The following is a 12,615-nucleotide window of genomic DNA, read 5'->3' as shown; positions in this document are numbered from 1 at the left end:
AGATGCTAAATACAAATCTCTCACAGTTTTAAAAAGTGTAATTAAACTGCTATAGCTTAAATACCAGCAGCCAGGGATACAGGAAACCTAGCAGCCTCCAGAAACTCAGATTCACTCAAATGTCAAGGCTTTGTAGAGGCTGTATTGGAGATTTACCAGGATGTTATCAGAGATGAGTAGTTGTGGGTGTTATTACAAGGCTCAACAGGGTGGATACAAGGGATGATTCTTTGCCCAGAGAGTGGTTAAATGGTAGCAGTTTCTACCACAGAAAGAAATTGGTGTCAAATATATTCAAGGAGGAACTAGCTATTATTCCTAGAATCAGAGGGATCAATGAACACCGGAAAAAAGCTGGAACAGGGGACAGAATTTGGATGATCAACCATACCGTATTGAACAGCAGAACAGACTCAGAGGAACAATTGGCTTCCTCCAGGCCTATTATCTGTATTTTTTTATGTTTCTATATCGTTCTCTTTGGCTGGCATGTCTAGAACCAAAGATCACATCTCAAGATGAGGACCGAGATTATTCCTTCTCAAGTAACTTAAAGTTCAAATTAAATTTTTATCAAAGACTATATATTTCATCATATAATGCTCTGTGATTCGTGGAGGGTCAGACACTCTGAGCCAATAGACTGGTCCTGGACTTATTTCCATCTGGCATAGTTTGCTTTTTGTTGTTTGATTGTTTGTGGTTTTTGTATTGCTATATTTATGCTCTATTCTTGGTTGGTGCGGCTGTAACGAAACCCAATTTCCCTCGGGATCAATAAAGTATATCTACCTATCTATCTATCGATTCATTTTCTTGCAGGCATTTACAGTAGAACAAAAAATACAACAGAATCAATGGAAAGCTACAAAGATTGACAATCAATGTGCAAAAGACAAACTGTGCAAGTTAAAAATAATAATAATTAATTAGTTACTTGATGCTGAGGGCATGAGTTATAGTGTCCTTTAAAGTGAGTCCATAGTTTGTGTTCAGTGAACAATTCAATGTTGAGCTGAGTGAAGTTATCCCCACTGGTTCAGGAGCCTTATGGTTGAAGGGTAATAAATGTTCCTGAACCTGGTGGTGTGGAACCCAAGGCTCCTGTACCTCTTTCCCAATGGCAGCAGAGAGAAGAGAGGACAGTCAACTTTAAGGATTCTACAACTCGTGATCTCAATATTTATTATTCTTCTTTTTTCCTTTTTTGTATTTGTGCAGTTTGCTGTCTTTTGCACATTGTTTGTCTGTATCTACTGTGTACAGTCTTTCATTGATTTCATTGTGTTTCTTTGTACTTACTGTAAATGCCCACAAGCAAATGAATCCCTGAGTAGCATATGGTGACACATATGTACTTTGATAATAAATTTACTTTGAACTTTTGAACTTAGAAGAGACATCAGGTGCAGCTTCTTCAAAGGGTGATGCATATTTGGAATCAGCTGCCAAAAATAGCGGTTGCAGCTGGCACAAAAGCAACACTTAGAGGCATCCAGATAAAAACATGTATACCGAAGACACTGTTGAGCCTTGATATAGGGTTTTGGTCCCAAATATTCACCATTCATTTCCTTCAATAGACGCTATCTGATGTGCTGAGGTACTTGGCGATGGACTTGGCTCACTGGGCAACATAGTCAGCAGTTAGGCCTTGTATGACTGTAGGACTTACGGAGAAATCAGCTTACTACAGTTGTCAGAAATCCAGGTACTGTCTGTAATGTGACCAGGGTGTAGATTTATCAGAGTTCACATCTGAAGCTGATGAAAATAATTCAAAATGTGAGTAAAATAATGAAAAAGAAGTGTTGAAGGCATATTGATAAGTGAAGCCTTGGATAATATTGTTACCATAAAGTCCCTCAAAAGAGCCTTGCTAGATTAAGTAAAGATCAACAAAACCTAAAGGCAAGCTATGGAAGCTATGGAGTAAGTTGGAAAAGTAGCTGAGCGATGGGAGGCAGGGATTAGGGACAGTGGTTGGGTAAAGTGCAAAACAGACTGACAAATAATATTACATTGATACTGCTACTAACCCTATCACTATTCTTATACAGTCAGTGGGCACTTTATTAGCTACACCTGTACACCTACTCATTAACGCAAATATCTAATCAGCCAATCATGTGGCGGTAACTCAATGCATAAAAGCACACAGACATGGTCAAGAGGTTTAGTTGCTCAGACCAAACAACAGAATGGGAAAGAAATGTCATCAAGTGACTTTAAAAGGATGATAGTTGGTGCCAGATGGAGTAGTTTGACTATCTCAGAAACTGTTGATCTGCTGGGATTTTCACACACAACAGTGTCTGGTGTTTACAAAGATTGGCGCAGGAAACAAAAAAACATCTCATGAGTTGCAGTTCTGTGGGCGAAAACACCTTGTTAATGAGAGAGGACAGAGGAAAATGACTGAACTGGTTCAAACTGACAGGAAGGCGACCTGAACGCACAACATGTGGAACCCTGCAGTGGATGGGCACCAGCAGAAGACCATGAACATATACTCAGCGGCCACTAGAAAGTACAGGAGGTACCTAATAAAGTGGCCATGGAATGTAAATGGTACGTATGACGGCAGAAATTAATTTTGTTGAGAATACAAAGGTGGACATGCTGATGGAGAATGAAATTAGAGTGTGCAAATGGACAGCACCCAACACTAATACAGCTTTATCCAATTTGGAGCAAAAAAAGGAAGGCGAAAACCTAGAAGCAATTGAGCTCCAACGAGACTCGGCGACCTTAGTAAGTGGCCCATTGATCAAAAATCTGTGAAACGCTGGCCTCTATCTCTTGACATACAAAATGTTATTGCTCTGGAGAAACAAAGCCCTGGTTAGACACATGGAACAGCTCTGGATATTCTGGCCTTGAAGCAAGACCAGTCTATCTTTACCATGGCTGAATTACAAGCACAGATTACAAAAATCAGACTCCATTCTTTGTAGCCTGGGTGAAGGGAGATTTGATTTCAATTTATCAAGTGCTTAAGCAAGAACGGAGAAATAATTTCAATTGTTTGAGGGCTGTTGGGACAAGAGGACAACAATTAGATCTAAAAAAAAAAGTAGAGTTTGGAACCCAAGACTGATAGAAATTTATCAGTCAAAGATACTAAGAAACTAGGGATGTACATAGCAGACAGGAATATAGGGTTACTTTGCAGCTTAATCATAACCTCACTGTTAGTGAGGGACAAGAGGTTGGATGCTGTGGGTTCCTGTGCATCCAGTCCTTTTTGAAATCCATTTCCACAACCTACGGACTCACTTTCAAGGACTCTACAACTCATGTTCTCAGCATTATTTATTAATTCATTTTATATTAGCAGTTGGTCTTCTTTTGCACATTGGTTGTTTGTCAGTCTATGAATATTTTTCATTGATTCTATTGTATTTCTTTGTTCCACTGTGAATTGCCCACAAGAAAATGAGTCTCAGGGTAGTATATGGTAACATATGCTACTTCGATAATTTTCAAATTTGAATTTTCAAGCAAAGCTAGTCTCTCAACACAGATATCAAGTTCAACACAACCATGGCACTTAAAATCAAATTGAAAGCATGTTTGCTCATCTCTAATTTGCTCGGGTGCGATCTCTATCTCAATCTTTAACTTCTGTTTCAATTATAAACCCCTCTCTGACATCCCAAACTATATCACTCCAAACATTCCTTTGCTTTCATCAGTTCCTCGATTTCCTAGGTCCCAATCTTCGGAAGACAGCATTGTAAATTCTACTTGCCTCACATTCTGGTTCCATGACCTGATGCACACAAGAACCATCCATATGTGAGGCAAGTCCATTCCTCATCCCTGCTTCTCTGAATGGAAGCTGTCCTCTAGAATTCTTTCTCTTGGTAGTTGCCTTCTACTCCTTTGTTGGGGAGTGGGATTTGAGCTTTAGGAATACTCATCAATCCACAACTGACTGCAGACCCTGGATCCATTGTTGAACACCTTCCCCACTTACCTGAGCAACAAACCTTTGGTATTATCTGCTTCTTTTCCGCTTTTACACATATCAAATTTGTTAGTCAGGGTCAGCGAGACCTCCATTTTGTAGAGATGGGCCAAACGGTCTTCATGGGAATCATCTGCACTAACGGCTCCTTCACCTTTGGAAAGCAAAGGTAACACACAATAAAACAGTGAGGCCAACGTACTGCCATGAGGATTGTTACAGCAACAAACGTAGATCAGAGAAAACCCAGCCCAGTTGTCTCTCAGTGCGAAAACACATTGTTTGTGCACTTTAATCCCTGAGGCCACTCCTGGGTACTGAATAGATTCTGTTTTTATAGACATCCACAAGTCAAAAAATGCAAAAAAAAAAATCACTCAATATGGTAATGGTAACTCCACAGTAATGTAGAGAATGGCATCAAAAACACCAGGAGGGGCCAATTACAAAAGGGGAAGCGAGGGGGAAAGTTTATACTGTCATTCATAGGATGAACACATAAATTCATGTTGGATTTTAAAATTTAATAATATTATGGTAACTCTATTGTAGGGGTGTCTGTAGTTGGGTATTCATAACTCAAGGATGGCCTAGATTCTGTATTTGGTTACTTGACCTATTATTTCACAATCATAACTGTTGACAACAGTATTTAATTACAGATTTATTTAATCACTAGAAATTATATGTTACAACTGTTATGGTAGGATTTGAACTGGTCTGGATCATAATCCAGTAACATAAACACAATGTAATCAGACTCCATAAGAAATGGAGTAGTGACGATGGAGCTAAGAAAGTTCAGTCATACAGCTCTGCCCAGGTCCTTCAGTCCATCCGGTCTATAGCAACAAACAAATGAGTCCCGTTTCCCAGCATCTGACCCATAGCCTTCCAAACCCTTCCTACCCATGTATCTGTCCAACTGTCTTTTAGATGTTGTTACTCTACCTGCCTCAACCATTTCTTCTGCCTGGTAGATTTTAGATATATGATTATGAAGACACAAAGTCCTCTTTTATTGTCATTTAGTAATGCATGCATTAAGAAATGATACAATATTTCCTCCGGTGTGATATCACAAAACACAGGACAGACCAAGACTGAAAAACTGACAAAACCACATAATTATAATATATAGTTACCAGCAGTGCAACAATACCACAACTTGATGAAGAAGTCCGTGAGCACAGTAAAGTTCAAAGTTTCTCAAATATCCCACATCTCACGCAGACGGGAGAAGGAAGAAAAACTCTCCCTGCCATGCCCGACCACAATCCAACTCCGAGTCATCCGAAAACTTTGAGCTCTGATCAGCTCTCCGACACCGAGTACTGAGCGCCATCTCTGTCCGAACGATTCGAACAATATATATACACATACACACACGTGTATGTGTGTGTGCGCACGCGCACTTGCTCTGTTGGTGGTGGTTGACCATGGGTACTGCGCCTCCGGTAGTCACTGGTTTGTCGAGAAGTGTTGACTGTGGCTATTGAGGCCGATCCTGGAATGGCAGGCCCTGCCACAGTTGTAGCACATGTAGGGTGTCGTGGAATTGTTGTCCGCTATCCGCTCCGTTTAGCTCTCCGCTCCTCAGACTGACTCAGGATCACTCTTTTGCCTTGCTCTAGGTGTTGCTGAAGAGTACCTCGCCATTTGTTGCGTTCATCTGCTGTATCCTCCCAGCACTCTGTGTTGATTTTTAAGGCTTTCATGTTGCGTTTGCAGAAGCGAAGCTGGGGTCTACCAACGTTCCTCTTGCCTGTTGCTGATTCTCTGTAGAGGATGTCCTTTGGTAGTCTACCATCCTTCATACGACGGACATGGTCCAGCCAGAGAAGTCTGCGTTGTCTTAAAAGCGTGAACATTGTGGGAAGTCCAGCGCAGGAGAGGACCTCAGAGTTTGGGACTTTGTCTCTCCAGGTGATGCCGAGGATGCGGCGAAGGCTGCGCAGGTGAAAACTATTGAGTTTCCTCTCCTGCTTGGAGTAGATGGTCCAAGTCTCACTACCATACAGGAAGGTGCTGATAACGCATGCATTGTACACAGCAGTATTGGTCTTTGTAGCAATTTTTGGATTCTCCCAGACCCGCGAGGAGAGTCGAGCAAGGATCGATGCTGCTTTGCTGATATGACTATTAATTTCAGCATCGAGGGACAGAGTGTCTCTAATGGTCGACCCCAAGTGTGTGAACTCGTGGACCACTTCTAGATCATTATTGTTGATGGTAATGATTGGTGTCTCCACTACGTTCTGGACAACAACATTTGTTTTCTTTAGGCTGATGGTAAGCCCAAAGTCCTTGCATGCCTTAGAGAAGCGGTCCATGAGAGTTTGTAGTTGCTGCTTGGTGTGCGAGGTTATAGCAGCGTCATCGGCAAAGAGCATGTCCCATATTAAGATCTTTTGCACCTTTGTTCTTGCTCTCAGGTGCGCAGGGTTGAACAGCCGCCCATCAGACCTGGTGTGCATGTAAATGCCTTCTGTCAACGTCCCAAACGTGTGCTTCAATAGCAGAGAGAAGAAGATGTTGAATAATGTTGGGGCCAACACGCATCCTTGTTTGACTCCACAACGAACAGCGAAGGGTTCTGATGAGCTGCCATCGTACTCAACAGTAGCATTCATCTCGTCATGGAATGACTTGATGATACTTTGGAGTTTTGGGGGACAGCCGATCTTGAGGAGAATCTGAAAGAGCCCATCCCTGCTGACAAGGTCAAATGACTTGGTCAACTTGATGAAAGCGACATAGAGGGTTTTCTGTTGTTCCCTGCACTTCTCCTGGAGTTGACAGAAGAGAAAATCATGTTGACAGTTGACCTCCTTGCGTGAAAACCACATTGGGACTCGGTAGACCCATCCTGCCTGAGTTTGTAAACGTGCCATAGTTACACGAGCAAAGACTTTGCCGACAGTACTCGGGAGGGAGATACCCCTGTAGTTGTTGCAGTTGCTCCTATCACCCTTCTTCTTGTACAAAGTGACAATTTTGGAGTCGCACATATCCTGTGGTACGGCTCCTTCCTTCCAGCACTGATGGAGGACCTTGTGTAAAGGTTGGAGGAGTGAGCTCTTGCAGTGTTTGATCAGGTCTGGAGGAATCCCATCATTGCCAGGAGCTTTCCCTGGGGCCAGACTGTCAATTGCCTTGCTGAGGCCCTCAATGGTTGGTTCGGAGTCAAGTTCATAGACAATCGATGGCATCAGTGGCTGAGCTAACAACAACATTTTCCTTCGAGTAGAGCTCAGAGTAGTGTTCTACCCAGCGTTCCATCTGCTTGCTTTTATCAGTGAATATTTTACCGTGGATGACTTCAGGGGTGAAGTCCTGGCAGATGGGGCTCGTTAACCACAGATGGTAGCTCATCTAGGAGAGGGAAAACTCCGATTTCAAACCTCCGCTGCCTTGCGGCTATACCCGCTCACGGGAAATGCTTCGGGAGTAAACCCCAAGGAAAAATCCGGAGTCGGAGCCCTGAAGACGACTGAGTGCTGTACCCAGCATCGGCACGACAACTCCTGCGATGCTGCTGGCACCAAACTGCATTGACTTTCGTCGTTCCTTTGGACCTGTCATCAGCATGGAGAGGGGGTCCCACTGCATGGACAATAGACGGATCTCCATATCAACTCTGCCTTGGCCAGACCACTCCAGCTTCACTTTATAGCATTGGACAAACATGGGAAGCAGCAGTTACCAGTTATGTCATAAACACAAAATACTCTGCAGATGCTGGGGTCAAAGCAACAGTCACAACACGCTGGAGGAACTCAGCAGGTCGGGCAGCATCAGTGGAAAAGATCGGTCGACGTTTTGGGCCGGAACCCTCCGTCAGGACTGTAGGGGGAAGGGGCAGAGGCCCTATAACCCAGCTGCCTACCTCCTCCCTCTTGGTTCCGCCTCCTTCTACTACCCATTGTGTTTTCCCCTATTCCTTCTTCACCTTTCCTGCCTATCACCTCCCTGCCTCCCCTCCCCCACCCCTTTATCTTTCCCCTTACTGGTTTTTCACCTGGAACCTACCCTCCCCCCACCTTCTTTATAGGGCCTCTGCCTCCTCCCTCTTCAGTCCTGACGAAGGGTTCCAGCCTGAAATGTTGACTGATCATTTCCACGGATGCTGCCCGACCTGCTGAGTTCCTCCAGCGTGTTGTGAGTACCGGTTATGTCATAATGCTTCATTGGTGTAGAGCATGGCGCCAGGGATTGCATCCAACGGTGGGAGAGACCATTGTGTTTCACTGGACAGCTACTGCCCACCTCAAGCTGGGCAGCACCCAGCCAACAAGGTGGTGTCCCGCCACAGTCAGTCTTCCTCATTGGGTGCATGGGGATAATGGGTTATTCCACGAAGAGCTGACTACAACTGCTGCACCAGACAAGAAAGAAATCAAATCAAATAAGACAACACCCCTCAAGTCGGGATGTTGGAACGTCCGCATAATGATGACTGGACTTGACCAAAACCTCAAGGATATTCAAGATGCACGAAAAACAGCGGTCATTAACAATGAGCTACTAAGGCTCAAGGTAGATATAGCTACCCTACAAGAAACACGTTTGGCGGATTCAGGTACACTGAATGAAAGGGACTACACATTTTTCTGGCAGGGAAAGAACCAAGATGAGCCCCGCGAGCATGGAGTGGGTTTTGCCGTTAGGAACTCCTTGTTTCAAATGGCGCAGCCACCAGAAAATGGATCAGAACGACTTAGGACCCTCCGCCTACACACCAGTCATGGCCCAGTATCTCTCGTCAGTTTGTATGCCCCTACCTTGAACTCCACCTCTGAGGCAAAAGACTTGTTTTACAACAAATTAGCTGTTTTCAGGAATATTCCCAGTGATGAGCACCTCGCTCTCCTTGGTGACTTCAACGCCAGAATGGGAGCCGATAATGGTTCCTGGCCGTCTTGTCTTGGCCACCTTGGAAATGGCAAAATAAATGACAATGGACAACGTCTCCTGGAGTTCTGCTCCTATCGTGGCCTGTGTGTAACTAACTCCTACTTTCAGACGAAGTCGCAGTACAAGGTCTCATGGCGACATCCATAGTCTAAGCACTGGCATCAACTAGACATGATCATCATCAGGCGTCCTTTCATCAAGTCTGTACCAATTACCCACTCATGCCACAGTGCAGACTGCAATACGGATCATGCTTTACTATACTGCAAGATCAAACTACGTCTGAAGAAAATCCACTGCTCCAAGCATACTGGAAAACCTCGCATCAACACAACAGAGAAGAAACAGTCAGAAAAGTTGACCAGTTTGCCAAGTCAGTACAGGGTGCTATGACTACCTCCTCACAAGGAGATACTGCAACAGAACAATGGTCATACCTTCGCGACACCACCCACGAACCAGCACTCTCTATCTTTGGAAGAAAGACCACAAAGAGCAGTGACTGCTTTGAGGCAAAGCCCAACATCATGACTCCTGTCATCAAAGTCATTAAGTGGTCCTTAATGATGGATGCCACCTTCTAAGGCATTGCTCCTTGAAGATGTCCTGGATTCTACAGAGACCAGTGCTCATGATGGAGCTGATTAAGTTTACAACTCTCTCCAGCTTTCTTCAATATAGCCCCCCAATACCAGGTGGTGATGCAGCCAGTTAAAATGGTCTCCACGGTACATCTGTTGAAATTTGAGTGTTTTTGGTGACATACCAAATTTTCTCTAACTCCTCATGAAATATAGCCACTGCCATGCTTTCTTTGTAGTTGCATTGACATGTCAGGTCCAGGTTAGATCCTCAGAGATACTGACACCCAGGAACTTGAAATAGCTTGCTCTTTCCATTTCTGATCTCTCAAACAGGACTGAAGAGTGTTCCTTCTTTTTACCCTTTCTGGAGTCCACAATCAGTTCTTTGGTCTCGCTGACCCCTCTCACCTGTGCCCTCTAGTTCTTGATTTCTCAACCCTGGGGGGAAACCCTACCTATAGGTAGACCCTACCTATGCCCTTCATGATTTTAGATACCTTGAAAGATAACCTCTCAAGTATCCTACATTTCAAAGAATAAAGTTCCAACTCCTCTCTATAACTCAGTCCCTCAAGTCCAGGTAACATCCTTGTAAATATCTTCTCACTTTCCAGTTTAATAACACCTTTCCTATAGCAGGGTGAACAGATCAGAGCACAATAGTCCAAGTACAGCCACACTGACATCTTGTATAATTGTACCACAAGCTTCCAACTTTTATACTCAGGACATTCCCCGAGGAATAGATCAAGTGGACAGCCAGTCTTTTTTCTCCTAGGGCAGAAATAGCTAACATGAGGAGGCATAATTTTAAGATGATTAGAAGAAAGTACAGGGGCAATTTCAGAGGCAAGTTTTTAAAAATTATTAAACAGAGTGATGAGCGAGAACATCTGCCAGGTGTGCAGATACATTAGGGGCATGTAGACAGGCACATGGATGGTAGAAAATTGGAGGGCTGCATAGGGGTGCAGGGTTATATTGAGAGTAGGTTAAGAGGTCAGGACAACATTGTGGGCTTAAGGACCTGTATTGTGCTAAAATGTTCTATGTTTACGAAAGGCCAGCATATTAAATGCTTTCTTCATCATTTTTTGTTTAACACTCTCCCAAGGCCCTGTCGTTCACAGAAAAACTCCTACCAGATTTGACTTTCCAAATTGCAACACTTTGCAGTTCTCTGAATTAAAGTCCATTTGTCACTCCTCATCCTACTTGCTCAGCTGATCAAGCTTTCCCTGCAATTTTTGATTACTTTCATTGTCCACTTATACTACCTATTTTAGTGTTAATCTGCAAACTTGCTAATGGACTGCTGCAAAACACAAACACAGCTTTTGTACAGGACGTTGGTGAGACTGCACTTGATATATTGTGTTCTGTTTCAGTCATCCTGCTAAAGAAAAAATATTGATAAACTGGAAAGAGTGCAGAAAAGATTTACAAGAATGTTGCCAGGACTTGAGCGCCTGGACTATAGGTGCATACCTTTAAAGAAAGAGACTGCATTTCTACACAACATTCAAAGATATTTCAAAGAACTTTATAACCAGTGAAGTACTTTTTGAAATATTCTTAGCAACACAGTAACTATTATAACACAGGAAAGTCCCTCTCCTCAGTTTTAGTCAAACTGTGATACTTGTTAAAGGATAAAGACTGGTCATAATGGAGCACTGAAATTTTAACTTTCCTTTTCTCTCCACTGATGCTGCCTAACCTGCTGTGTGTTTTCAGCATTTTCTATTTTTATTTCAGATTTCCAGCACCTGCAGATTATTTCTAATTTCCGGTAAGGCAGGATTGTCTCTGCTCTTCTTCCAATAGCAGCCATGGGGTGTTCTGCAACCACCTGAGGGAGTCGGAGACTTGGATTGACATCTCTTCAGGAAGGTGGCACCCATCAACAGTACAATGTTCCTTCAGCACTATCAGAAGACTTGACCTGGATTCTGGGCTCGAGTCTCTGTGGTGTGACAACACCCAACCTTCTGACTCAAAGTCCACAAAAGGAAAGCCTTGGTCGTTAATGCCACAGGGCACATGGTTCAGAAAGTTGGCAGCAATGAAGTACTTACCTATGAGCGATTCAACAGTGGGCACGTCTCCAAGGTCCTCCAGCAGTTGGTGAAGAGGGTCGCTGTGCTCCACTGAGAGGGAATCCTGGTGCTGGAGCAGGAGCTGCACAAACACAAACAGAGTAAATGCAAGCAAGCATCCTGTTAGTCTCTTGTACCCATTCTTAGTTTATCCTGTGGATCCAATTTCTTCCATAAACTTTATGAATTGAGAGCTTTTTTTGGTTATAATATTGGCACAGAAATGGCACATTGGGATATTCACATCATCGTATGAACAATTTTGATGTCCATATCACAGGGACTACAGAGTCATGCAGTACTACAGCACGGAAACAGGCTCTTCAGCCAATTTAGTGCATGCCCTGTCTCATCCCATCGACCTGCACCTGGACCACAGAGACATCAAAGGTGGTGGGAAAAGGATACAATGACGTCAGAACTGAAGAGGCCCTTACGCATCGGGAAAGATCACTGACCAGAGTCAAAGTGCAGTAAGAAAATTCTCCCATCAGGGTCAGAGGAAGGCTGAAGTCAGGCAGTCGCAATGGCAGTTGTTACTCTAAGCACGAGGAAGGTGCATTGTCAGGGCAGTTTAGGTAGAGGTTTTTTGTAATTCCAACCTAATTAGTAGAAGGACCGGGGCAAAGGAGGATAGTGCAGAGACGGCTGTGGGGAGGATCAAGCATGCCTCATTATAGGAAGGATGTGGAGGCATTAGAGAGGGAACAGAGGAGATTTACCAGGAAAGCCAAAGTTCAAAGTAAATTTATGATCAAAGTTCACCACATACAACGCTGAGGTTCATTTTCTTGCAGGCATACTCAATAAATCTATAATAGTGTAATAGCTATAATATAATCACCGAAAGACCGCATCAAGTTGGGTGTTCAACCAGTCTGTAAAAGACAACAAACTGTGCAAATTCAAAAAGACAGAAATCATAATTTGAAATAAATAAGCAATAAAGATTGAGAAAATGAGATAAAGAATCCTTAAAATGAAGTTGAGTAAAATTATCCCTTTTGGTTGAAGAACCTGATGACTGTTCGTGAACCCAGTG

The 12,615-nt window shown here is 43.4% G+C and overlaps 1 protein-coding gene across 1 annotated transcript in view; it reads right to left on the bottom strand.

Moving 5' to 3' along the window:
• iqgap3 (IQ motif containing GTPase activating protein 3) overlaps positions 1-12,615 on the bottom strand; it is a 217,613-nt gene that overhangs the window by 23,761 nt on the left and 181,237 nt on the right. The window contains exons 31-32 of the mRNA XM_072281088.1: positions 11,553-11,655; positions 3,983-4,127 (exon numbers count right to left, since the gene is read on the bottom strand). Coding sequence (XP_072137189.1) covers positions 3,983-4,127; positions 11,553-11,655 — 248 coding nt within the window. The remainder of the gene's footprint in view (positions 1-3,982; positions 4,128-11,552; positions 11,656-12,615) is intronic.

This window comes from Mobula birostris, chromosome 2 (genome assembly GCF_030028105.1).
Source record: "Mobula birostris isolate sMobBir1 chromosome 2, sMobBir1.hap1, whole genome shotgun sequence".
NCBI lineage: Eukaryota > Metazoa > Chordata > Chondrichthyes > Myliobatiformes > Myliobatidae > Mobula > Mobula birostris.
The sequence above is the reverse complement of the archived record's forward strand: the minus strand, read 5'-3'. Positions and strand labels throughout refer to the sequence as shown.